The sequence below is a fragment of the Urocitellus parryii genome, chromosome 6 (assembly GCF_045843805.1).
Source record: "Urocitellus parryii isolate mUroPar1 chromosome 6, mUroPar1.hap1, whole genome shotgun sequence".
In the NCBI taxonomy this organism is placed as follows: Eukaryota; Metazoa; Chordata; class Mammalia; order Rodentia; family Sciuridae; genus Urocitellus; species Urocitellus parryii.
In genome coordinates this window covers 155,594,154-155,621,509 of record NC_135536.1, presented here as the reverse complement: position 1 = coordinate 155,621,509, position 27,356 = coordinate 155,594,154, and the positions used below count along the sequence as shown (strand labels likewise).

The 27,356-nt window shown below is 39.7% G+C and overlaps 1 protein-coding gene across 1 annotated transcript in view; it reads left to right on the top strand.

Annotated features, from left to right (window-relative positions):
* Cfap61 (cilia and flagella associated protein 61) overlaps window positions 1–27,356 on the top strand; it is a 262,491-nt gene that overhangs the window by 102,523 nt on the left and 132,612 nt on the right. The window contains exons 15-17 of the mRNA XM_026400722.2: window positions 2,107–2,184; window positions 8,159–8,365; window positions 11,080–11,214. Coding sequence (XP_026256507.2) covers window positions 2,107–2,184; window positions 8,159–8,365; window positions 11,080–11,214 — 420 coding nt within the window. The remainder of the gene's footprint in view (window positions 1–2,106; window positions 2,185–8,158; window positions 8,366–11,079; window positions 11,215–27,356) is intronic.

Genomic DNA, 27,356 nt, shown 5'->3' with positions numbered 1-27,356 from the left:
AGGTGCTAAGCCAGCACTCTACTGCTGAGCCACAACCCTAGCCCCACCAATTGCCATTTTCATGGAACACCATTTTTACATGAAAGAAAAACTGGCAGACAAAATACAGGATTTTGGATGCAAGTAGTTGGCAGACATTTTCTTAAAAATGAATGAGATAAGATTGTTACACCAAGACAACAACTGACAGCATTTGCACCCTGTGATAGAATACAATTAAGAAAAAAGACTATACAATTTAGGGAAACCAGTATCTGCCATTTATGAGTTTGACAGTTTAACAATACTTATAACACTTTTTCTGATGAAACTAATGATGATGTTAATGAATTGATGTTTTGATATTTGTTTTTAATTCAATGACTCAAAAGATTTGGAAAATCTTCATAGCTTGGTGAACCAATAGTTTCCAGATAAACAATGAATGATGTTGCAGAAGCATGCATGAGTAAGAGTTATTCAAAGTGCAAAAGACCAATGAATTTTAACATAGAAGTGTATACAATGTTCATTGATGCCAATGTCTGGGCTGGACACAAGAATCACGAGCCACTCACAGCTTTGTAGATTCAAATAGCAATTCTTTATTCCCGAACTCACGCCGGCCTGCACACACGTTCAGGGGAAATCCCAGTTCTCCCGCTGCCCAATTCACCTACTCCACGAGGCTTTTTTCCAAATACTTTTTTAATCTCACGAGAACTCAATGGGAACTCAAGCAGCAAGAACACCCTATTCCCAGCAGCAATAATCTTCAACCTCCAACTTCCCTAAAACCCATATTGTCTTAAACCGGGAATGCCCTAAACTTGTCTTAAACGAGGAACCCTTAAACTCAAGGAGCGGGATACTTCCTCAAACCTGATCAGCTCTAAACCCGGATCCGCCCTGGTCCTTGAGCAAGGTCACCTTACATGCAATGTCAACAGCGAAATTCCAAGGCAAGTCCATTTAACATGGGGTACGCTGGCAAGGAAATTTCGATGCGTCATTCCTACTTGGCAATGGCCCTCAGCACATTGATATGGTTTCAGATACTACATTGGAACTAATCTCTAAAACACTACACTTGTTGAGTTTTGGTGGAGTATCATAGAATATCCATAATTATCTGAAAAATTATCTAAATACTTCTTTCTTTTCCAACTACATATCTTGGTGAAGGCAAATTTATGTTCTATATTTCAACTAAAACAACATATTGCAACTGATTGACTGCAGGAGCAAACATGACAATCTAGCTGTCTTTTATTAAGCCAAACATTAAAGAAATTTGCAAAAATAGAAAATGGTTCAATTCTTTTGAGTATTTTTGTTTTGGAATGTATAATTTTTTGAATTAAAAATACATTCAATTAAATATGCAATATGCTGTCAATTTTCAATTAAAAATAAAGTTTAAATTTTGTTTTATCATTAAATTGAAAATAAATTAATAAATTCAAATTGTTCTTTTTTGGGGGGATAGCAGGGATTGAACTTAGGGGCATGCAACCACATTTCCAGCCCTATTTTGTATTTTATTTAGAGACCTTGTCTCACTGAGTTGCCTAGCACCTTGCTTTTGCTGAAGCTGGCTTTGAACTCTCGATCCTCCTGTCTCAGCCTCTTGAGCCACTGAGATTACAGATGTGTGCCACCACACCTGGATTTTCTCAGTATTCTAATACATAAAATGGTGATAGATATTATATATTTAAACCAAAGCTCTTCAAGAGTCCTTGGTGTGTAGGGGTTCTAGGATCATAACACTTGGGATCCATTGATGTAGAGTAAATTGTGAGTAGAAAGGAATGGAGTTTGAATCATAGATTTATTCCTTATGAGCTGGAGATCTTGTAACAGCCTGACAAGCTCATTTTCTCATAAATAAATAGATTAATAATAATAATAATACAAAGAATTGAGGTGAGGATGAAATGAACACAGGGAGGGCATTTACCTTGATACCATCCCAAAGTAAATGTCGTTAGGTATTGGATCTGTCTATCATTATTATGTACTCATGGCTTGTGGGTTCATGATCATGGACTCACAATTTAATGCTCACAGAAACTTTGACACTAATACTTTTAATGGTCTTCAAATGCATATTTATCTTTTCAGGATGGAACACCAATGCAGGCATTTGTTGCTGAAGTTGCTGAACAAATAGTTGGTATTGCAGTGATCAGAAATGAAATGGTAACCTGTGAAATGGCTATTGATTTCCTTAATCATGATTCTTTATTTCATGAATTAGCACACAATGCTACAGTTTAAGTTTTATCTTTACTTATTTAATGTGACTGCTTCCCTTTCCTAAAGTATCTAATCATCATCAATTTATATTCTACTTGGTAGTTTTTTAATTCTCCTTTTTTTAATTCAAGATTTTTTGAGTATTACAAAAAATACATGAAAACATTCTAATTCTAAAAACTCAAATAACCTCCCACACACATGAAAAAATCCAAAAAAATCTCCAAAAGATTGCTAGTGTACTAGTTATTCATTTATCCTTTCCAGCATTCTTCTTTGTATTTAATTACATGTACTTTATATTTTTCCCAATGGACAGTTACTCCAAAATATCATTAATAAGTGTTTCATTCTTTCCATACTGATTTTAAATGCTACCTTTACATTTATTAAATTTCTGTGTACTTGTGTCAATTTTTAAGCTCCATTCTAAGGATGGATTTGTTAGTTGATGCCTAATTACATTATCATGTACTTTGAGTTCTGGTAGAAGAGTCTTCTTTTATTTGCCTTCTTTCTCTAAATGTTCTTGATTTTTCTTGGATATTTCATACTCTCCCAGATAAACCTTCTAGTACCTATTATGATTTTTTCTGTGCCTATTTGGATTTTATAGAACAATTTAGGAAGAATCAACATTGTTAAAATACTAGACTTACCTGAGAACATGTCTTCCTGTTTGACTCTGGGTTCTTCAGAAAAGTTTTATTACTTTCTGTGTGCATGGTTTTGTGCCAGTGTTATGGTTTTGATATGGTTCATGTGTTGGAAGCTTGTCCCAGCATAACAATGTTAAGACGTGGTTAAGACCTCTAAGAGGCGGGGCTAGTGGGAGATTGATAGGTCATTGAGGAAGCTGCCCTCAGAAGGGATTAAGTAGTTTTGAGGGGACATCAGTTTTCTTAAGAGAGTTGATTAAAAAAAAAAAAAGCACTGAGACTGGCCTTTTCTCTCCCCTTGTTGTCTTTCAGTTCTTGTTTTATTTTTGCTTATTTAATGTGAATGCCTCCCTTCTTCTTGCACACACTCATGGCACTATATCATTAGCCCTGAAGCCCTTACTATCATCTGAACCAATGGAGCCATCTGGTCTTGGACTTTAAATCTCCAAAACTGTGAGCTAAATAAACAGTACTGTGAAGTATCCCAATTTGATGTAGTTCAGCTCTAAAGTGGCCCCAGTTCAATCCCCAGTACCAATAAATGAATGAATGAATGAATAAAGCACCCATAGTCAGGTGTTTTGTTATAACAATGGAAAATGAACCAATACATCCAGATATTTTGTTTACTGTGCAGGCCACCTCCCCACCCTTTTCCACCCTGTTCCTTCCCTGGAGGCCAAACTGAATGGGCAGCATCATAATGCCTATGCTCTTTGGCTTCCATATTCATTTGGCCAGTGGGAGGCCTTGACCAGAGGAGGTGAGGACAGTGAGCTTGGGATGCTGACAACTGGCTGATATGTCCACTTAATCTCCTGGCCTTATCAAGATGGCCTCTTCTCCAGGATGTTCTCTTTGTGGATTCCTGTAACATGTCCTCCTACTCTGCCACTCACTTAGGCTATTAAAAGCTTGCGGTTGCTGTGGCACCATTCCTACTAATTTCCCTACACCCAGCCCCATCCTCATAAGTATTTCCTTTGTTAAAACCACTTTAATTATCCTAATTTGAATGTGCCATCTGTTTCCAGCTGAGACCCTGCCCTCGTACAGTCTTGGACATTTATGATTTACTTATATGTATTTCATGATTTTTTTCTTGGTATTATAAATAAGCACTTTTTCTTGCATTTTCCAAGTACTTATTTTAATATACGGTAAAACTACTACTTTTTTTATTTTGGTCTCATATCTAACCACCTTTCTGAATCTCTTTCTAGTTCTCAAAGTTTTGCAATTGATTCTCTTTCCAGGCATAGCATCACCTTCAAATTATTTCATTGGTTCAAGGAGTTAGAGAGCATGCTCAGATTCAAGGCTGGAGTGGATTCCACCCCTTGATGGGGGTGTGGCAATGGCACTTTGTAGAAAACACATATAGGATAGGAGATACTATCACATTGGTCATCTTTGACTTTCCTTCTAATATGTATCATATTTCTTTTTGCAATTTTAGCATATGACTCAGCCAACCTTAAAAATAGTAGCTATTTTTGTGTTGTTTTTTATTGTAATGGGATTATTTCATATTTTCCTCCATTTAGAACATTTGCTATAGATGTCTTAGAGATATCAAATTAAATAAGCTTTCTTATATCTTCAGTGTGTTAAAGGTTTTTATTATAAACATATATTGAATTTTATCAAATGGGTGTTTGGTATTTTTTGAGATATTCTTATGGCTTTGACTCCCCCCCACCCAGCTGTGGTTCTGGGGATCAAACCCAGGACCTAGCATGTGCTAGGCAAGAACTCTACTACCAAACTACATCTCCAGCCCTAGATATATATGTGGCTTGGTCAGTTTCCCATTGCTGTGACAAAATACCTGAGCAAGTCAATTTAAAGGAGATTTCAGTTCATGGTCACTTGGCTCCATCATTTCTGGGCCTGTGGTAAGACAGAACATCACGGAGGGGAACGTGTAGTGGAGCAGAGCTTCTCACCTAATGGTAGTCAAGAAGAAGATGGATGGAGGAGAGAAAGAATGAGAGAAAGAGAAAGAGAAGACACAAGGAAGTGGCTGGGGACATAATATAACCTTATGGGACACCCCGAGTGACCTCTTCCTTTAATTAGATTCCACCTCCTAAAATCCCCCGCCCCAATTGTGCCATCAGCTAGGAACCAAGCCTTTAACACATGAGCCTTTGGGGAACTGTCCAGATCCAAACTGTAATGTACTGTATAGTATCCCTTTTCTTGCGTTCATTTCTCTTTTTGATTAAATGTATCTTTGAGTTATTCTCTTTAAAAGGTAGTAAGGTCTCCTACTCTATACATATGCGAGAAGTTTTCATTTTTTTCTTCATGCTGAAATACTCATTTGGCTATATAAAGTTATTATTCAAGTTATTTGTCATCATTATACTCTCATTATTTTTCAGTATCCAGGATCATTGATAAAATATAGCCTAATGGTGACTGAATTCTTGATCCTTTGTAAATAATGTGTTTAATCTCTCTCTTTGAGAATTAGATTTTCTTCTTATACCAGAAATTCTGAAATTTTATCAAGAAGTGTCTATGCCTCTTTCAGGAAAATTTCATTAGTTATTCCTACTCCTCCATCGTCTCTATTCTCCTCTTCTTAAGTTGCTCTTTAGGTAGATATCGAATCTTTTGAATTGATTCTTCAATGTCTTTTGACATACATGTTATATAGATAATACATATGATAGATAATCTTGTATTTCTTACTCATTATTTTAAGAATTTTCTTTGATTTTTGTCTTCTTAATTCCTAATTGAGTCTTCAGTCATGTTTATTCTGTTATCCAGGTCTTCTGATGATGGAATTTGTATTCCAGAATTCATATATTTAACTTTCATGTCTCTTCCTTGTTTTCTAATGGTTTCTTTTTGGTATCAACTTGTTTGTTTTGTTACATGCAAGATCCTTTTGGGTATCTCTGAAGACATTATGTAGAATTTAAAAAAAAAAAAAAAACCTCCTCTGTTCTCTGATCAATCTGTTTCCTCTGTAGCAGGTCATATGCTTCTCCATTCTGGTTTTGTTTCAGTCATTTTTCCTCAAAAGTCAGTCTGTGTCAAGAATGACAAATTAAATTGTCAGTATGGGCAGTTGGCTGGCATGTGCATGGCTGGCAGTTGTGTTTATGTGTTTCTCTATTGCTTGTCTCCTCTCCCCCTTTGTCTAACTGGGAGGGAGATGACCGTTGTCTGGCCTCCTCTTGTGTGCTTGAAGATGGTACCAGCAGGCAGGCAGGGACCCCAAAGTGCCCAAGAGAGGAAGGTTTAGTAGAGTTTCCTCCCATTTTTTACATTTTTGCCCCCCTCCACTAAACCCCAATTATTTTAAAAATAAATCTTGTTATTTTTAAGGGATTTGGGATGGAAGTAAAATTACACATTGCCCATCTGCTGTTTTGAGCTAATAACTTTTTTGTTGGCTCTTTGCTTTTTTACTTTTCAATGATTTCTCAGTCTTACACTTATTACTCTTTTTTATTTTATAATGAGGGATATCTCTTTGTTAATTAAAGAAAGTTCTTATGGTATAAAGGCTGATACAGAGTCACTGCAGATTGAAAGGTTGCCAGAATTGCCCTCAGGTCCACACTGGTCTGGTTACCCCAAGCCCCGTTTCTTCTGTGCTTTGTGGCAGGAGCTGAAAGGCAAGGGACCTTGAAAAAGCTTTTGCTACAGTATTAACAGTTTTCATGAAATTGCTAATACCAACCTAGATGATCACAGAATAAATCGAGTTTGTTGCATTCTCCAATTTCTCTTCTTGAAAATATGCTTCTTAAAACAATTTTCCCTAGGGAAAATGAGGAAATCTAACTCGCAGTTTTTCAACCTGCATTTAATTTGTTTCTTTCCTACATTTCAGGTGTATTGAATATGTTTGATTTTGCATTCAGTAGGTTTTGTAGGACTTATTTGTCAAGAATTAAGCCTCCTGTCATCAGAGAGAGTCATATTTGCTTTGGATTGCTCCCCTTTACTCCATTCTCCCAACAGTACACATCTGGGAGGTGAAGCAAAATGGGTTGACCCAGTACACAACTAGCACAGATAAGCCCCTAGTTCCCAATGCAACATAGGGAGATGCAGTGTGTGCCCCAGAACCCATCTCCTAGAAACAGAAGCAACATGCCCAATATTTCATTTTCCATATGAACACTCATGAATCCTTTAAATTACCTTCTGTTATATAAAACTATTATACATGAGACATAGAAAGTTAGGAAAGCCCACACACTCAGCCCAGCTACTTGTGCCAGTTAAAGTATGTGACTTTGAGATGGCGTGTTTCCACCATAACAGGTGAATAGTGACATCCAGGAATGCCAGTGGGTCTGTTTGTCTAAGTCCAGAATAACTCACATGCTCAGTCTCTTGTGCTGACCAGCTTGCACTCGTGGTGTTCAGCAGGGTTAAGGGCTGCTGTCCTGCCAAACGCAGGCTCAGCGCTCTCCACTTAATGTCAACCGTGGGTATAATGAACGAACTCCAAAGCTGTGTACCCCCCAAACAAGTCATCAAAACAAGCAACTTTCAGGAATCATTACTTTATATTTTTTAAAAACTTTTTAGTGCATTATAGTTATACATAATAGTGGGGTTTGTTTTGACATATCCATAAATGCATATAATGTAGTTTTCTCCATTTCAATCCCTACTTCCTCTCTCTCTCTTCCCTTCTTGCTTCTCTAATTACTTTCCACTACTCTGTTGTCTATCTATTTATTTATTTATGATTGGTGGATTATAGTTATTTATAAAACTAGAATGCATTGTGATACATGCAAAATAGCATAATGCTTTTTTAAAAATATTTTTTTAGTTGTAGTTGGACACAATATCTTTATTTTTACAATATCTTTATTTTTATGTGGTGCTGAGGATCCAACCCAGTGCCTCGCATGTGCTAGGCAAGCACTGTACCACTGAGTCCCAGCCCCAGCCCTCCATATGCTTTTAATGTAAAAAAAAAAAAAAAAAAAAACTTCATGAAGACAAGGTGGTTTTAAAAAATGGGAGAAAAAGACACTACAGTAATTTTTTTAAAAAAAATATTTTTTAGTTTTACATGGACTCAGTATTTTTATTTTGTTTATTTACTTTTATGTGGTGCTGAGGATCGAACCCAGTGCCTCACACATGGGAGGCAAGCACTTTACCGCTGAACCTCACCCCTGCCACCCTAGAATAATTTTTAATGGATATTTATCATATCATGTATGCTATTTGTTTAAAACACACTTTCTCTGCCTCTTCTTTAGGATGTAGAGTACATACGGTCCCATTACAATATTGAAGATTTCATCTACTTCAGCCACCATCAGCAGGAAGAACATGGTCACTTGTATCACTTTGCACTGAACCCTATTTTCCGGCACTACACCAAGTTTTTTCTGAAGGAGATCCTTCGCTTAAGCTATAAGTCCTGTCTCTACTACCCTATCTACCCACAACCCAGGGAAGGCAAGGTAAGGAGTTTTTGTTATTCCCTTTCCCAGCAGATCAGCATTCACAGTGTCATTCCTATTGTGTGCCCTTATCTCATTCATTCCTCTCTTGATGGGTTTTGACATGGATATGAATTTCCAGTGACCACATTGAGTTTGGCCCTTTTCTTACACTACAGTGAATATCCAGAAAGCTTTCAAGTTCTGAGACAACAGCAACCAATGTTATTAGTAGAGCAATTTGTTAGCTTTTTTCTATTGACAAAATAGAGACTAAAAACTATGCAAAAATATCTGAGACGTAAAAATCAAATTATGTCTTATGGCGCATTAGCACAATGCCAAAATAATCCTATTGTATTTCTTCAAGTAAATAAATAGAATAAATTAATTCTATTCTATAAGATTGGTGTGCTTATACCAGCATTCCAAGTAGATTCTATATCCACTCCATAAAAGTAATGGATAAAAAGTGGAGATGTATGATCCTATCGTAAACATTATGTAGTAAACACCCGTATAACTCCATGTAAAATTATGTAGAATAATAATGGATGTGTGTGCACTAAAAATAAACCTATTCTATTTCCGAATCCTGCACATTTCAGTACATCTTACCATAAAGGTAGGAGTGTTTGCTTTCTTCAAAGTTGTATCTCCAGTGCCTTGAAGCCACACACACACACACACACACACACACTTCTTCCCTCCTCCCTCCTTCCCTCCCTCATGTTAGGTGTCCTGATTGTTCCACAGGCAAGTGCCCATTCAATCTGGATTCCCAAGGGGTTGTTGCCCTGAAAGCCAGTCCCTCAATCACTGGAAGCATTTGTCTCCTCGATGAGAACTCGAGATGCGATAGGCTTCAATACTAGACTGGTTAGAAGTCATTCCATCAGATTCCATTCATGACCTCAACCTTTCTTGTGTTCTGCCTGGAATCCTTGACATTGTCCCACAGAAGACTCAATGGTTTTTAAGATTGATCTTATTTATCAAACATTTTATTAAACAATCTAGGGTATATTGGGGCATGCACACAGTAATTATGCCAGTGTACCTTACTGAACAAAAGCTTGTTGGAGAAGCGTGAAGAGAATGGGAAAGAAAGAAGAAGAAACATGGAAAATATTTTTAGGGAGATGTAGACCCTGCTCCAGAGATTTTTTTTTCTATCAAAATGCAGCAGATAGCAATATGATCACCCTAGATTTGAACTTAATGAAATGGGAAGGTAACAGTTTTACTGGAAAATCCTAGTCCTGCACAATTTCCTTTCACTTTACACTTGGCCAAAAGCCAATTGTGTGACCTTCAGGATGTGATATTAAATTCTTGGTTTTTGTTCATAATATTGCCCGGATATGCTGGGTTGGAGAAAGCCCATTTGCATCTATAATAAAAATAATTTCTTGGGCATTTCATTGAATGTTTGTTTACCACAATGGTGTAGAGTTAGGGATATGTTAGGCACTATCATATAGGCTATGGAAACACATTTGGAAACAGATTTCCTCTCAGTTTGCATTTCCAGTTATGCATATACATTTGAAACAAGTGTAAGCAGCAATTCCAAACAAATTTGGAAATTTGCTGTAAATCTCTGGTTGACTGTAGCAAATATGAGTTTTTTTTGGCTTGAATTATATTTCTTTGTACTGCGTGGGCATGCATTGAGAGAAATTCGTTGACATAAAAAGTAGAGTTCTGGCTAGAGATTCCTGGGTTCTGTTTTTCAGTTTGTAAAGTCAAGGTATGAGGTTCGTTGGTGAAGGATTTTAGAATTCCCTGTGGAAGCTCTTAAAAATACCAGGGTTATGTTAGAATTGTAAATAAGTGATTCATAAATCATCTTATTTATTAAGATATAGCAACAATTCAGTTTTACTTTTTTTTTGTCTTTCTCATTTAAATTCAGTACGTGTAACATTAAAAGTTTTGGCTTCATAGTTTGACTCTTGAGGTTTAAATGGTTACTATATCCTGTGTTAGTTTTACCAAATTTCTGAGAATTTATACATGTAAGAAAAATAGAAATCACCATATTCAGCTTTCTCTGCCAATTTTTTTTAAAACTAGAGAAAATTAATATTTAAAGCATTGTCCTAAAACATGATTTATCATAGTCCATTCCAACAAACATAAATCTTAAGCATAATATGATCTACCTCCCCCACTCTACCCCACTTTGCGGTTTTATCTTTTTGTTCTAACACTCGTTTTATCCACAAGGGTCTAGCTAAAGTGTCTGGGACTGTCTCTCAGTTCCATAACAGGAGGATTTTCACATTTTTTTTTTGTTCAGTCACTCTGCAATGGCATTTTTATCTATGTGTCTTCTTAAAGCAGCTTGTGCCAAACACACAAAGGTTAACAGGACGCAGATAACACAACTTAATGGGGTCAAATCAAGCTGATTCATGATCACTATGGAGAAGAGCATCCTCCTGGGGAAAATACTTGTACTGAAAAATCCCATAAACCAAACCACTTGTTTATCTGTCATTCCCACAGAGATAGTAATGTAATTACTCTCGTAATTATCTTCATTAGTGTCAGGCATTATCTACAATTCATTCCTCTGCTCGAAGAGTATGTTTGTTTATTTGCTGATTTTTTTCCCCCTCTCCGACTTGGCCGAGTTAAGAGTTTTGTATTTGTAAAGCTGCACGCAGACATCTGCGCTGCGCCTCTCTGACATTCTCTCCCCTAAAATATAGATTGCTGTCTTTCAGTTCCAGAACCCCTACGCCCACTCCCTGACATCTGCCCTTCATTACTTGGTTCCCGTGCGACCACGACGACAGATTGTCTATCCTCTGGAAAAGCTTGGCATAAACGCTCCATCAAAGGCGGTCTCCAAGGATCCGGTGGGTAGCAGGGCGGCAGGCAGGGAGGCTCGGTGCCAGCTCCCGCGGGCTTGGCAGATGGGGTGGCAGCACTGTCTTCGCGGGAGCAGGCTGCTTCTTAATTACAGGGAACCTGGCGCTCATACCCTTACAGGCTGCGCCCTGCAAAGGCTCCCTGCAGCCTTTCCCCTCAAGTGGTTATTTCATGGTAAGCCTGAAACAGTAGCCACAGGATCCCACAGGGGGGACACAGCAGGGACACCCCACGTGCTGCCGTGTCCCAGGACAAATGGCCTCCCGTCACCCTCCCAGCATATTTTCATTTTCTTTCCCCTTCCTCAAAAGCGGATTCCTCCTTCCAATCGATGTTTTGCTTTCAAGGCATTAAGTGGGTCTTTTACTGTTAGGACAAAGCTGATGGAGGAAACAGAGCTGGCTGCATTCAAGACGTTTGAGTCTTAAGCTGTTATTTTTTTTTTCCCCTAAACTCCTCTGTGGGGAGTCAGGATGATTAACAGGAACATATTAGCTGCCCTGGGGTCACAGGAGTTTTTGACCTTAAAATGAATGGCCCTGGGATGATGGTGTTATGACCAGAATAGAAAAAGAGACTAGATGCCATTTTTAAATGGAAATGTACATGTACACCTACATACAGCTATTTTCAGTTACTTCACTAGAAAGCATAATTGTATCAAGTTGGCAGATACGTGGGCTTGTAATTTTCATACATATCCACACACACACACACACACACACACACACACACAGCCCTTTGTGGGCTAAGATGTGTCTTTTGTCAGAGAGGAAAAAGTAAAAGTGAAAGTTTAAATATTCCAAATGTTAAGCCACAAGTTGCTCATCAGGGCTGTGGTGCCCCATGCTGCAGTAAGCTCATGGTTCCACTATCTTTCCTGCCCCCCACCCCACTCTGTGTGACTACCCTGAGGGAGGGGGCCGCCAGGAGGAGGCCCTTTTGGGTAACTGAGGTTGTCAAGTCTGTATTTATCTTTGTATTTGTAAAATAAAATCAGTTCATTTATATTCTGATGAATTGTAAAATTTTAATTTGAGACTGAAAACAAATAGCAAGTCTTTTTTTTTTCTAACATTTTATTATGGAAAAAGACAAGCAGACACAGAGAGAAAGAGAATCATATAAAGCAAGGCTTCTCAATCTTTTCATAATAAGGCATCTTCTTTCTTTCCTTACTTTTCTTTCTTTCTTTCTTTTTAAGTGTACCATCCTCATAGATTGACAGTTTTGTAAAAAGTAAATTCTTGGAAAAATGAGTTTAAAAAGCAAAGACAGACAAAAATTCAAGTCCAGTTATTTTATATTAGATTTTACAGACACATAATTATTCTGTCAACTGGCTATAAAGGCTTCTGAATGCTCCTTTCAATCTCTATACATATGTCTTCAAAGACCAGTCACAGCGCATAGGCACAAATGTCCCAGACCACACCTTGAGTAGCACAAAACTCAACACCCAGCAGCAATGATTTTACATTCTTGGTTAATTTTGGATCTTCTTTCTCCTCACCCACTAGCTCTTCCTCCTATATCATTTTGGAGCAAAGCCTAGATATCTTTAATTTCATCCATAGGTCAGACATATTCTTTGTAGTAGGGTCCACTGCACTATAGAGATGAGATATGCACCAGTCCACCTGGAGGACCAGGTGATCTGGTTACATGTGAACATCCTGGGAATGGACTCCTTGGGAAACCATCCACAAGTTTAATGCACAAACTATCCCTTGGGATCAGAGAGGGTATCTACATGCTGTATCTCTCACTAAAATACAGCTTCTATGGAGTCATGCCAATTCCAGGAGAAGGGGCTGGGAGTAAAAAGTACATGGATTCACCAAACGTACTGCTTTGCAACTTCGGTATCATATCAAGGTAAAGATGAGAGATGCTGTCCTTTTGCAGCCTTTGCTGAGATACCTTCAAGCATGGAAGACCAGAGGAATGGGCCATGCATTAGTGTTGCCATAGCCCCGTGCCATCAAGCCAGCCCTCTGGAGGCATGGGGGGTTAGTCCTGGAGCTGGAGGAGAGATGCCAGAGTGGTGGTATGGAGCAAGAGTATGCTTTTCTGAACATGCTGGAGCTCCTTCCTGCTCCTTCCCACTGCCCCTAGGAATTTCCAGAGTTGAGCCACTTTGAGTGGAGCTGGAGCTCCAGGTAAGGACAAGAGCAGAGAAAACATTTTGTTTTATTAAAAATGATCCTATCATTGCTTCTCATATTGTTAAGATTTGAAAGGATTGCTTATCTTTAATAACCTTTTCCTTGGTCATCTCAGTATGCTATTCTTCTCAGAGCCCTGGCACATCTTAAGAGATGCATTGTTGAACCTGGGATCCAGGAAGATAGCTATCTAAGGGATGGGTAGGAAAATGAGAACACTTACTGAATTACTTACTGAATTGTGCTGTTGATTTTATTTATTGGTAAATTCTAACTTTTTGCTATTACTTGTTATATTCAATCTTGAGAGAAGGTTTTAGTAAAGATTAAGATTTAGCAAAGGAGTTTTTTCCTGGTGTTAGACTGCATGCTTAGCATGTATGAGACCTTGGGTATGATGCTCTACTCTGCAAAAACAAAACAAAAAGGCTTACAAAATAAAATGGATAGTATTAGGGCTAGGATGTAGCTTAGAGTTAGACCACTTATCTCCCAGATGCACAAGACCCTAAAAAAACCCAAAACTCAAAAAAAGGATTTAGTAATAATTTTAGAAATCTTAAAAGCTCTATTCAGAGGATTATTAGTACCAGAATCCATGTGGGATGGATCTGAATGTTCAAAAGTTAAGTTGTATTGTTTGATTTGTTTCTTTTTAACATTTTAAATGGCTTTAATGATTTGGAGTGAGTTCATGAGATAAGTTGAACCAAATACAAATTTTTAGGAAGGATTACTATATAGTCCTAAATATGTTGTTTTGTTAGCAGAGCAAAAGTATTGTAGGAGTTGAAGTGGGTGAGGTTGCCATTACTAACTGAGTTCCCTTTTCCTTTAAGTGTCCCACCCTTTCCCATCCCATGCATTGAGATTTATATGGGACCATCAGCTCCTTTTCCATATCCCTATCATTTCTCTCTGGCCACTCGCCTTTCATACCTTTTATCCTATTTAAGGCATCCCAGAGTGACCATCCATTCCCTTGCTTTCACCTAGGAAGCCAATCTTCAAGGGAACAGATCACTCCAGGCATGAGTAATGGGATAGAAAGTGTTTCATCTCAGTGGGTTGCCAATTTGAATCTGGCATAAGGCAGCAGTGATTGAAATTCATCACTGCATGGTAGGGCAGCATGCCCTTCCTCCCCACCCCGAGGCCCTCATAGTTTCTGCCTGGTTTGGATGATAGGTGTCCCTGCCGCACCACCTTCTCTATTGTTTCTATTTTTATGACCCTCTAGCAGGTCATAAGTAAGAACCCCCAAAAATGCAAATGCTACTCAACATGCATTGAGGAAGTCGGCCCCTAGGATTCATAGTAATATCTTCATGGTCCACAAGTATGGATTCATGGCTAGGAGAGAGGACTTTTTTCTAATTAAGATCATCGTTCACATTATGGCCCTGAAAAAGATCCTCCTCTTATCTTGAATGAGCTAGCTTGGTTTGTGTATTTACATTCTGAAAGTTATTATCATGAAAAAAAATTGTAGTTGAATTTCCTATTTTGACTATTTTTATTGGTAGTGCATTTTAGTTTAGATAATAGTGGGGTTCCTTTTAACATAATTATACATGGATGGAATATAATTTGCTGCATTTCAGCCCCCAGCAGTTTCTCTAGCTCTCCTCACTTTCCCTATTTCCCTTCCTCTACTCTACGGGTCTTCCTTATGTTTATTGTTTTATTAATAATTAATAATGTTAATTTATAGATATACTTAAAGGTGGTATATTCATACATGCACATAGCATAATTTGGTCAATTTCATTCTGCAGTTCCTCCTTTGCCACATCTCTTCTCCCTCCTCTTCTATCCCTTTCTTCTATTCCACTGATATCCCTCTATTTTCAAAGGACACCCCTTCTATTTCTCCTTTTTTTGGTCTAGCTTCTGCATATGAGAGAAAACATTCGGCCCTTGACTTTTCTGAGTCGGGCTTATTTCACTTAGCATGATCTTCTCCATTTCCATCCATTTATCAGCAAATGCCATAATTTCTTTCTTCTTTATGGCTGAGTAAAATTCCACTGTTATCATGGACATTTTTTATGAAATTAATTGTGGCTCACCTGAATAAGTACTATCAGAGAACAACTCAAAATATGGCTATATTAATTGTGTGCCTTTACTGATTAAAGACTGCAGAGCAAGTTGCCCCATTCTTACTTTGGCAGGCAACTGGGTGTAAGCATATTATTTCCTGCTTGCCTCCTGCAGGGATTCAGAGCTGACTGAGACACCATCCCTGCCCTTGAGAAGCTTCCAGTCCACTCTCAGAATTAATGGGGGAGGGAAGAGGGTTTGCACTGACCTCCGGGGAGCAAGATCCTGGAGTCAGGAGAAATAATCGCATTGTGATTAAATTCGAGTAAGTAGAGTTACCCAGAAGGGAATGCCTTGGTGACTTTTGTCCCTGGGTCTACTTCCCTTCTAGTGGTTATTTAATAGCTATGATTTGTTATATTAAACTCCAAAAAATTTTGCTTTGAACTTAAACAGAGGCTACCCGTGCTTCATTATCAACAGAAGTTCCTCATCATCCACTGTCATCACTTTAGTTTTCCATATGGGCTTATAAAAGTGCTCATAGAACTCTGATTTGAACTGTTCTCTCTTTCTCTCGTTCTCACTTTCTCTCCTAAGAAAAGTCATACTTCCAGAGTTTTTAGAGCGATCAACACTGTTATTTCTTTCTGATCAGTTATTAGTGGTGGTCTGTTGAGATCCCCACTTGTGAATTCTTTGGCGGTCTCCATTTGGTTTTTCCACATTTCTCCTTTGTCCTTCTATAAAGAAAAATGACAGTTTATTTAACCCCACCCCCTTTCAGAGCTAAATGCTGGCCCTCCCTTTCCTGGTATGTGATCTCTCAGAAAGATGTCACTCACTGGCATTCAGTTACCCTTTGAATTGCCCCTTTTCATCTGGGCTCTTCTTCCCCAGTCCAGCTATAATTACCATCTGATGGACTGTTACTGGATACTGTTTCACTTGTGCATCTGCTGCCCTAGGAAATTGCATTATTCTTCCAGCACCTGCTAAATTTTCCTCAGCTTGTTTCCCAACCCCTTCCTTAAACTTGGTAACTTTCACTGCTGTGGTTAGATTTCCCTTGGTTTGTGTACATGATTAGTGTGTGTGTGTGTGTGTGTGTGTGTGTGTGTGTGTGTGGTGTGTGTGTGTGTGGTGTGTTTTTAAAATTCAGCTCTTCAGCATCTCCTTAGGAGAGATTTCTAAACATGCAAACCCATATTTTTCATATCAAATATGCACTGATCATTATTAATGTGACCATGGCAATGTTTTTTGAAATGAAATTAACCCACTTTAAGTCACCACCATGAGTCCAGTTTGTTTTTTAAAGCCACGTCTCAGTCATTTCCTACATGTATATGCTACTGTGGGAAATGCATTTTTTTCTATTTATAGTGAACCTTTTTCTCTTGAGATTCTTTTTACAATTTGCATAAATTCCTTCATGAGCTCCTTCTTCTCCTTCAAGCAATACAGATTGTATAGGCATTTCTTCCTATTCTCTGAACACTATCTAGTTTAATATAAAATGTAGCATATATGTGTATATCAAAATGACTTTTGTAAGCCAGTGGTTTCTTCTTATTGGTGTCTTAATTCCTCCCTCTTAGAAAGCTTATCTAGCAATAACAACAACAACAGCTAATACTGTTATTACTGTGTATTGAGCTCTTGCCAAAAGTTCCCATGTTGTCTTGTATAATTCTCGTATCAGCACTTGTAAATAGTTACTGCTGACTATCATCCTCAGCACACCTAAAGAAAACAGGCTTACAGGGAGGGCAAGTAAATGACTAGTTCAAAGGTTAATATGTTGACAGATATTCAGACCCAGCACTTGGTTGACCAAACTCAAACCATTAACCACTACATATTTCTTATCTAAAAAGCTGCGGTACTGATATCACAACTATTATAGGAAAAGCAAACCACAAAGAAGGGTGATGGCTTGGCATTGACCTTTTTGAATCTCCCAGATCTTTGGCACCAGCTACTTAATCAAAAGGTGGCCCGGGGTTTACACCCAGTGCAGTTTGGATCCTCCTTCTGGCAGAGTCATCCACTAGGGTTTGATCTGGGACCAGCCTGACCCTGGCTGGGCTGGGCTGGGAAGGAGAAGACATCTGGGTCCAGGTGGGTGTGCTAGGATCAGCTTTTCGGTCACTAGTGATTCAGGCTGTTTATAATTCTTTCTTTGCTGTTATCAGCCAGTTGTTACAAACCTTTCAAAGTTATGGTGGTAGCTGCTCAAAAAGAAGGAAAGAAGTTATGATCCCATGTGGAGGTTACATTAAAAACTTTCCAAGATTCAGTTCCATTTTGTATGTGGCTTTCCAGTATTCTTATAAAGTGTCAAAGCAATGTCTGTCACATGAGTGACAGAATAAGAGCTAGGTCATAATCACCAAGCCCTGGATGTTGGACCGTGACAGAATGGTGAAAAATGAGGCCTTCAGGGTGTGATAAGAGACGAAATGTAAAAAGGAGCTTTGATCTCAGTGTTCTCACAAATCAATCCTACATCTTTATCCTCATTTTCTATAGGTTATTGCAGCACATCCCCTTTATTAAGATATAAATAAACTTTATTTATTAAGATACAAAATGACTTTATTAAGCTAAAAGTCATATTTACTCATTTAAGTTGTATAATTGTGTGTGTGTGTGTGTGTGTGTGTGTGTGTGTGTGGTGCTGGGGACTGAACCCAGGGCCTTGTGCGTGAGAGGCAGGCACTCTACCAACTGAGCTATATCCACAGCCTTAAGTTGCACAATTTAATGGGTTTTAGTATACTCTCAGAATTTCACAAGCATCACCACTATCTAATTTCAGATCATTTTAATCACCCAAAAAAGAAACCTGTGCCCATTAGCAGTCATACTATGTCCCCAGCTTCCTATCCTCAGCCTTAGGCAACCACTCATCTACTTTCCGTCTCTGCATTTACCCTATTCTGACACTTCATACAATTCTGAGGTAGTTTGTGACTGGCTTCTTTCACTTAGCATGTTCTCCAAGTTCATCCATGTTGTAGTATGTATCCTTTTTATTGTTAAATATTCTATTGTGTGGATGATACCACATTTTATTTATCCATTTACCAGTTGATGGACATTTGAATTGTTTCCAGTGTTTGGTTGTTATGAATAATGTTGTTATGAAAATTCATATTCATGTTTTTGTGTGAAAGTATGGCCTCATTTCTCTTGAGTGTATATACCTTAGAGTGGAATTGCTGCACCAAATGGTAACTCTCTGTTTAATATTTTGAGAAACTGCCAAACTATTTTCCAAGGGGGATGCACCATTTTACATTCTGTCATTCTTAGATCAATTCTAGCATTCTGGCTAGTAAATGATAAAATGCTAGTCAACTTAAGGCCACCTGGTCAACAAGGTCCTTGACTTTTTAGTTTCAACAGTGGTGGATTTTCCACCACTCCAAGAGAACCTCATACACACATTTGAGACCACACCACCAATAATAGCTTCAGTTTTTGAATGCAGAGGATTTTCTACAATAACTGTCCCCTACTCACTCTTCCCTGCTTTCTCCTTCCCCATCAGCCTCTTGTGGTCCTGTGCGGACATTTATTTAGGAGAGACCAGGCAACAAAGAAAATGTTCATCAAACACAGGAATAAATTGAAGGACTTTCTTTTTTTAAGCCTTTGTTTCAGTTCACCTTTAGTGATGTGATTGTTCTTAAAAAGAGGTGCCAAGTCTCCCAACAGAAAAAGAAAAAAATCCTAAGGCTTTCCTGGATGCTGATAGGGTTCTTGCCACAACCCAGTAGGAGGGGGAAAAATGCATTCTGTTTCCTGCAGAGTCAGGATAATGAATGCCACGGAGGTCCAGAAATGCCCGGGGACACATCAACTGCCTACTGAAGAGCTCTGAAAGGCCCGCAGCAGAGCAAGGCTCCCCTCCAGGTTGGACCTGAGCTCCTGGCCAGTTTGGGCAGGAATTGGCCTTCGAAGCTTAGTGGCTGCTCCAGAATCTGCCTTCAGGGAGGAAAGGAACAGCAGCGCCAGTGTAAGGCTTTGCTTTGTGTATTTTAAAGTAGCTGAGGATGTAAAATAACAAAGGAGCCAATTAGAGCTGCAGATGCTTACTAGGGAGTCACATCTTTTGCCCCTTGATTAAAAATAAATATGTCATGACCAAAAAAGTGTTTATTTGAGGTAGAAATTTTAGGGAAAAAACAATAAAGAAAATCAGTAAAACCTGTAGTCCTTCTATGTGTGGACTACTTTTGTTAATATTTTGGTAATTTTACCTATAGATCATCTTCACTGAAAAAAAAAACCACCCATGCGTATATAATTAAATATGGGGTTATAATGTTCTTTGAAAGATGCCTTTTCCCTGAATTACGATATGAATATACATATTACTAAGCAGTTTTCCATTGAATTGCCAATATTCATTGAAAGAACATTTGTTATTTTGCGCAGTCCGCATTATATACATTCACGGACCATCTTATTTCAATCTCGTATAAGTTTGTGTATCAGTTTCTCCAGTTTGCAGTGGGGGAAAATTGAGATAAGGGGAGGTTTGGGACTGCAAGTGAATAGTAAGCCATCAGGACTTGTTGAAATAATCACAAAGTCACTTGATTTCTGTCCTATGAATACATGCAGTGGGGCTGGGATTTCTTCTGCACCTAGATGGGATTTCTTCTGCACCTAGTCCTGTGATTTTTCTGTTCAATTTTAGGTAATTAAAGTTGTGTGGGTCACTTCAAATCACAACATATGATCTTAATTCCATCAAATGTCCATTTTCTGTAATGATGGAAACTCAGTTTTCATCCAAAGGTCAAACTTCTCCATCCTGTGGTAGAAGACAACTAACGGTGTATAGGAACAGCTCGAGGGGAACTGGGAGTTTCTCCTCTCTTTCTCACTATGCCTCTTCCATTTAGTTAGTGGTCTTATTTTATTTTTTATGCCCATTAGTTTCTTCCTCTTGTTTTGTTGTATTTTGGGCCTTCTGAAATTGAGGTCAGGGCAGGGAGAAACAGGGCTAGGAAAGTCTATTCTCGGCCTCTCCTGTCCTAGGACAAACCCTGCTTGGTAGGTCAGCAGACTCTTCTCTTCATAGCATGTCGTCCAGGGAATGCAGTCCTCCAGCTTCGACACCTGAGACCATGACTCCCAGGTCACCAAAGGACTGGACAAGAACAACATAGAAGAGAGGAAGTTTATTTGGGGCCTGTGATTTAGAGGTCTTGGTCCATGCCTAGGGACACATCAACTGCCTACTGAGGAGCTCTGAAAGGCCTGCAGCAGAGCAAGGCTCCCCTCCAGGATGGACCTGAGCTCCTGGCCAGTTTGGGCAGGAACTGGCCTTCAAAGCTCAGTGGCTGCTCCAGAATCTGCCTTCAGGGAGGAAAGGAATGGCAACTGTCAGCTCTGTCCTTGTCCGCAATTCAATAATGAGGGCATAGGTTTTGAGAAAAAAATGAATAAGAAGGTTTATTGTTTTGCCAGCAAAGGGGAAGCATCAGGGACTCCTGTCTCAGGGGCTGTGCTTCTGCTCATCAGGGAGCACAGACCAACTTCATAGCTCTGGGCCCAAAGTGAACATCAGGACAGAAAGGCATGGTGGAGGAAAGCAGCTCAGGACCTGGCAACGAGGAAGCAGACAGAGCATCTTCTCACCAGGGACAGAATATATATCCCAAAGGCATGCCCTACTGCCTACAGTTACCGCCCAGTTCATCTATTCCAGGAGATTCAGCCATTGATTAGGTTACACCTCTCAAAAACTAATTTTGTCTGAACCTGCTCACATTTTGGAGGATATCACATATCTAAACAATAACATGGCCTTACAGGAAGGACCCAGATAGAAGTTTATGTGTCGGGGGTTCAACAGATCAGACAATGCAGGCCACCTTCCTTTTGGGTCCTTCAGCAGCCAATAGCCTATTCTCCATGGCCATTAGATTTCTCAGGAGGAATCACACACTCACCCCACTGTGCCCAGTAAGTAGGGAATTCGGGTGAAACTCTCAGAGGGCCACAAAAATCTTTTTGTGATTTGAGCCTAAGAACAAGGCAAATTCCACCTCTCTTTTCAAAGTTGGATGGGGGAGAGGCTTGGGACTCAAGAGAACATCAATAGTTGTTAGTGAATAAATTTCCAGAAAATATTTTTCTATATCAGTATTCTAATCCTTTAGGCCTTCATTGTCCCTTAGGGTTTAGAAGTCAGCTAACAGGGCTTGCCCACCAACTTCAACATTTTCCTAAGAGGGGCTCCTATGGAATGTCGTGCCTATTGTCTTCATGCCTCAGAGGTCCCATTGACATTAACTTGCCTGTGGCCATGCAGTTACTAAATCATGGCTCTGAAATGAATAGTTTGACTTCAGAGCCCAAGGTTTGCCATGGTTTATATCCAATTACCTCACACTGGTCACCTAAGTTCTTATTCAGATTTTTATAACTGGTGCTACCATGTCCAAGCTTATTACTTTGGGGCACATTTGTGACCATTTCCTTTGAAATAAATACCTAGAAAGGGTCAAAGGTAAAGCTACCATCTCTTTCCAAATTGTAACTTGTACCAAGTTTTACAATTTGAAAATGAAAACTTGTGATTCCTGACTTTAAAAAAGATGATTTATATTGGCAATATGGTGCTTTATCTAAGGAAACCATCAACACACAAAGAACCCTCTTTTATTGTCAGAAAAAGACTTTTAGCCATCTCCCCACTACTTTCCTCAAAACAAGGATAAAAGCAGGAAGTCTCCACAAGGTACAGCCTCCTCTATTCCCATGTTCTCCAAAACCTTGAGGGGACCCTGCCTCATTTCTTCCACTTTTATGGCATTAACCAAAGGGAAGGAGAGGTCTTTACTGGATTTCTCTCTTTCCCTCTGAACTTCTTCCTTTTCCCAATCTTTAGACAATGGTCTCTACTATCACTGTTTATTATAAAACCTGTCCTTTGAGACTGACTTCTAATACACACAGTCACATTTTTTGAGACTCAAAAACCTCTTCTCAACCTACTGTCTGCCTTGGAATAAAAGAGTACATAACTGACCCAATTTCTCTGCTAGCATATGTCTGTCCAAAGGCCCAGTGTCCCCTGGTTTCTGCCAGAAGAGTCAGGCAATGTCATATGTCAACAGGGACTTTGCAGACATGAAACACATCTATTAATACAAAAATAATACTCAACTACAATGGTAGCAGCAGTATGCACAAGGACTGCAGAATGAGAAGGCCCCATAAGGCGGACCAACACTTGCTTGACTGTGGAAGAATTATCAAAAGATGAATCCTCTCATTATGAAGTGATTTTGCATCCATAGAGATACATATTGTAAAGCATCAGAATTTTTATTTTTAGATATTTCCATTAAAAAATTTTCATTCTGGTTTTTAAAAATTAGAAAAGACTCAGTACCCAGACAGGTTTTATAATCAAATTGAACTCAGGTGGACTAAAAGACTTTTACAATTGTGTAATTTTCATGATGCGGTCTGAGTTTACATACCATCATTATTCACACACTCATCAAATCTTGAGCAAAAAATGGCATCTGAGTTCACTGGAGGCAAAGAATTAAATGGGTCTTGGAAAGTAAAGTGCCCACTTATCTGGGGACATGGCATTCCCACTCAGGGTTGCCCACGGGGACTTGGCAAAGGCCTTCCACCTGGGTGTCATCCTCATTAGAGACGCAGCTTGAAGCCCTCAGTCCTCAGTCCTCAGGCTGCTACGTTCTCCAGGACTGAACCACTTAAGAATCAAGACCTTTACCCTCAGTGTTGCCTCAAGACCATTAAGCTTCCTGATGTCATGATCTCCATAGTAACCAGCTTAGTAAGCAAGGAGAAAATAAAAACGGATGACTTAAGTGGGGAATAGAATAAATAAGGGATGGAAATAGCATGGGAGCCATAAAGGCTTTTTTAATATCAAACATGACTCAACATGACTTAGTGTAGGCAAGCATGAACCATCCAGTTGGTTGAAACCCAAGGTAGTAAACCTAAATTACAAACTATACCACTGCTCCTACTTCTTTTGCTGTTTAATCATGTCCTTGTGTCCCTGGATTTGTTTGGTTTGTGTAGGGTGTTTTTTTTTTTTTTTTTGGTTTGTTTAGTGAATTGAAATTATCACCATGGTAGTCATTGTAATCGAGGTTTTTATGATAGTTTATGGATTTAACCAAAAGAAGCTGTGTTTCCAGGGAGCAAGTCTCAGGCAGATCCTTCTGGTCACCATAGTGAAGCTCCACTCTCCAAAACCACCTCATTTCCCCCCACTATCCATGAATCCTCAGGATGGTGCTTCCATGAAACCAGAGTTAATGGTTAATTTTAAAATGGAACTGGGTAGGGCTGGAGCTGTAGCTCAGCAACAGAGCACTTGCCTAGCATGCATGAGGCACTTGGTTTGATTCTCAGCACCACATAAAAATAAATAAATAAAATAAAGGCATTCTTTCCATCTACAACTACAAAAATAAAAAAAAAATTAAAAATGTAACTGGGTATTATCTTCCACAAAAACACCATTAAGGAGGTTCTCAAACATGATCTGAAAGTATCCCATGGAATTATATCCCATAGGGAAGTATTTCAGTCTGTTTACTAGATAGGATCAATCCACACATACAGGGTCTTTGGTCACCCTGTGTCGGTAGAACCAAAGTTTGTGCTCCCTGCCCCACTGTGTGACTTCTAAGAGTTCAGCACTCCCATTATTACATAAGGAAGACCGACACAGGTGGAGACATGCCAGGGTCATCCAGTTCGTCCCAAAAGAAAGAGCAAATGTCGGAGGTTGAAAGAGTTTGGGTGGCTGGGCTCAACTCCACATCAGTGCCCTGTTCATGGCCCTGGCTCTTTGTCCCATTGTCTTCTCCAGTGAAGGCACCTGGTTTGACTCTCCTTGGGGGCTCTTACCAACATCTCGGATTCCCTCTCCCTACTGAGTTCTGTTCTGTGGCAGAGCCTTCTCAGAAGGTTGCTGCCTGGAGCCCAGGAACCCTCGGCCCTACTCAGAGCAACCTGCTGAGACCCCCATTCCCTAGATCATGAAGAGAGACATATTCAAATGCATGAAAAGTGGCCTGGTTTCTTTTTCCCAGTTGGCCTGCCCTCTTGGGACCCATCCTATTAGAGAGCAGTTTGGGGATACACGGAGCGCAAAGGGATCTCCAGGCCCCTTGGGTAGTCAGATGCTTCTTATGACCTCTCTTCATCTCTCTTTCTCTCCCCCGACCCTGCCTCTCTTTATGTCTTTGTCTCTCTCTTTCAAAAGTACACACCGTTGCCACAATGTGCCGCACAAACATGTCTCTGGAGAAGTGATCACATACCTCATTTCAAGCACATCTACAAATCATCTCTTCCCAGAGTGGGGTGTGGGACAACAACCTGGTTCTGTGATCTACCTCTGCCCGAGTGATGTTGGTTCTCCCCAAGAGCCAGGTTGCTCCACCAGAAGCCAGGCTGGACTGTCTCTCCCTAGTCCTTCTCTGTCCCACCAGGCACATCTTCTAGGTACCATGCTTTTTGCCCACAAGTCTGATACACACCCTGGTTTATATCTGCCTTCTAATTAAGAGGGGAACCTCAGGCATCTTCCATCCCCACTGCCATGGGATGTCTCACATACTGGTCACCCCCCTGTTCCTGCCTGGACATGCTCTTTTGCCTAAACTCTGTCCCAGGGCCTGTTCTGCATCGCTGATCAAGAAGGTTGGAGGTGGAGACTTTGATGTCACTTGTTCAGTCTGTATTCATTGTGTGCTAATCACCTAGTGGTGGACACCGTGGGCACTGTGGGCACTGGTGGCACAGTCCTATGAAAGTGCATAAATCCCTGTCACCTAAGTGTTCATATTCTGGGGTAGGGGAAAGGCAGGCAGTCAACAGACAGGGCTCCATGGTGTCAGGGGGCAGTAGGTGTCATCAAGAAAAGCCTAGAGAAGCAAGATAAGTGTGGGCAGGCAAAACCCCTCTGCTGTGTGTCATTGAAGGAGAGTCTGTCTCTCTGGGGAAGGGTGTGTGGGGCTGGGAGAAGGAGCAGATGCCACTTCTTCCAGCAGACCCCTCAGAATCTGCACTGCCTGTGAGTCTGACTCACGTGGGCACGGTTCCATACACAACCAACAAACACAGCTTTGATGCTTCTGGTTTTTATTTCATAGTTATTTTTAAAGAATTTAATGCAAGAAGCCCATCAGATGCAATTCAGTTATGTTCTTCAAACAAATCCTCCCATTCTTTTTAACCCTCCACAGCTTCACAAAGTATAATTAGAGCTGTATGATTGTAACTGTCCTTGAAACTAGATGCTTCTTTTTCTTTCTTTCTTTCTTTTCTTTCTTTTTTTTTTTTTGTACCAGGGATTGAACCCAGGAACACTTAACCACTGAGCCGCATCCCCAGCCTTTTTAATATCTTATTTAGAGACAGGGTCTCCCTGAGTTGCTTAGGGCCTTGCTAAATTGCTGAGGCTGGCTTTGAACTTGTGATCCTCCTGCCTCAGCCTCTTGAGCCTCTGGGATTATAGGCGTGAACCACCATGCTTGGCTCATTTCTATTTTAATAAAAAGGGTGTGTGGATCAAGCCAGTGGACTCAGACAAGAGTTTAGAATTTCAGGTGTCCAGATGTTTGGAAAAGGTTAAATATTTTACTTCCATGGCAGTTGGCTTCCTGAAAATTCCTAATGAGCACATTGTATCTGTTGAAGGGAAAAAAAATGACAAAGTAACTGCAATTTTGATGGCTCTACTTGACAGATGTTTAGAGTATAGAAATCTATGTATTATTGAATAATTCTTTTTAATATGCTCAAGAACAAGCAATTTGTAAGCCTGTTTACATTCTCACCATCTGGGTACATTCTGTCACCCATCTGTTTCATGTAATTATGTAATTATCAATATAAGGAAAGAATAGGTGATATAATTAACAACAACAACAAAAAAAATCAACTGATCCACACTGAAGAGTAAAAATGACATGCATCCGTTGAATGGCTTTTTGTTTCTCACCCTTCATTGTTAATTGTTATTTTCACACTCTTTCTGGAGAGCTGCTTTTGCTACAGTATGTGATCCTTCCCTCTGTCTCTTTCTATCTCTGACATACTCTCTGACTCTCTCTCCTTCACACACACACACACACACACACACACACACACACACACGAGCACACATGCACACTCTGTATCTCTCGTGCAGAAACAGGATTTTAAAAGTATTATGGGAGCCAACAGAACTTTGAAAGAAATGAGCAAGGCCTTTTTAGCATTATGCATTGATTCTCTCCCTCTGGGAGAGCCCTCATAGTCATTTCCAGAGGATATAACATAAACAGCTAGAACTCAAGGAAAATGTTAAATTAATTAGTGACAGATGGAAGGATAGGGTAAGTGTGTGGCCCTTCCATACAGCATTTGTACTGCTTTAGGAAAATTCCCATACTTAATGCTTTTGTTTTTAACATCAAGGCTCAAGCCATATATGTTATTTCAAAATAAGATGCAAATCCCAGTGGGTTCACTTCCACATAATCCCATTAAAGTTAGTCCTTGAAGTAGTTCCTTTGTGTGATGGAGGCTTATGGGCAAGCAGATGAAACTCAGGTTACTTGCTCCCATGGAGCTTCTCCTGGTGCTTAGGGCCAGCATTGGAGGAACAGCAATGAAGGGACAGTGGGCACTCATTTGACCAGGCCCTACTCTGAAGTTCTCCATCGTAACTTAGAACCAGTAATGGGTCTGTATTTGTGGAAGGGCATCACAGTGATCTTTCCACTCCTTGGCCACCCCACCCCTGCTTCATGCCCTGTTTTTAATCCCTAAACTCAGTTCTCCGAAGGATGGATGTTCCCATAAAGCCTCTGTTCAGCAGCAGAGGAAGCCATCATTGA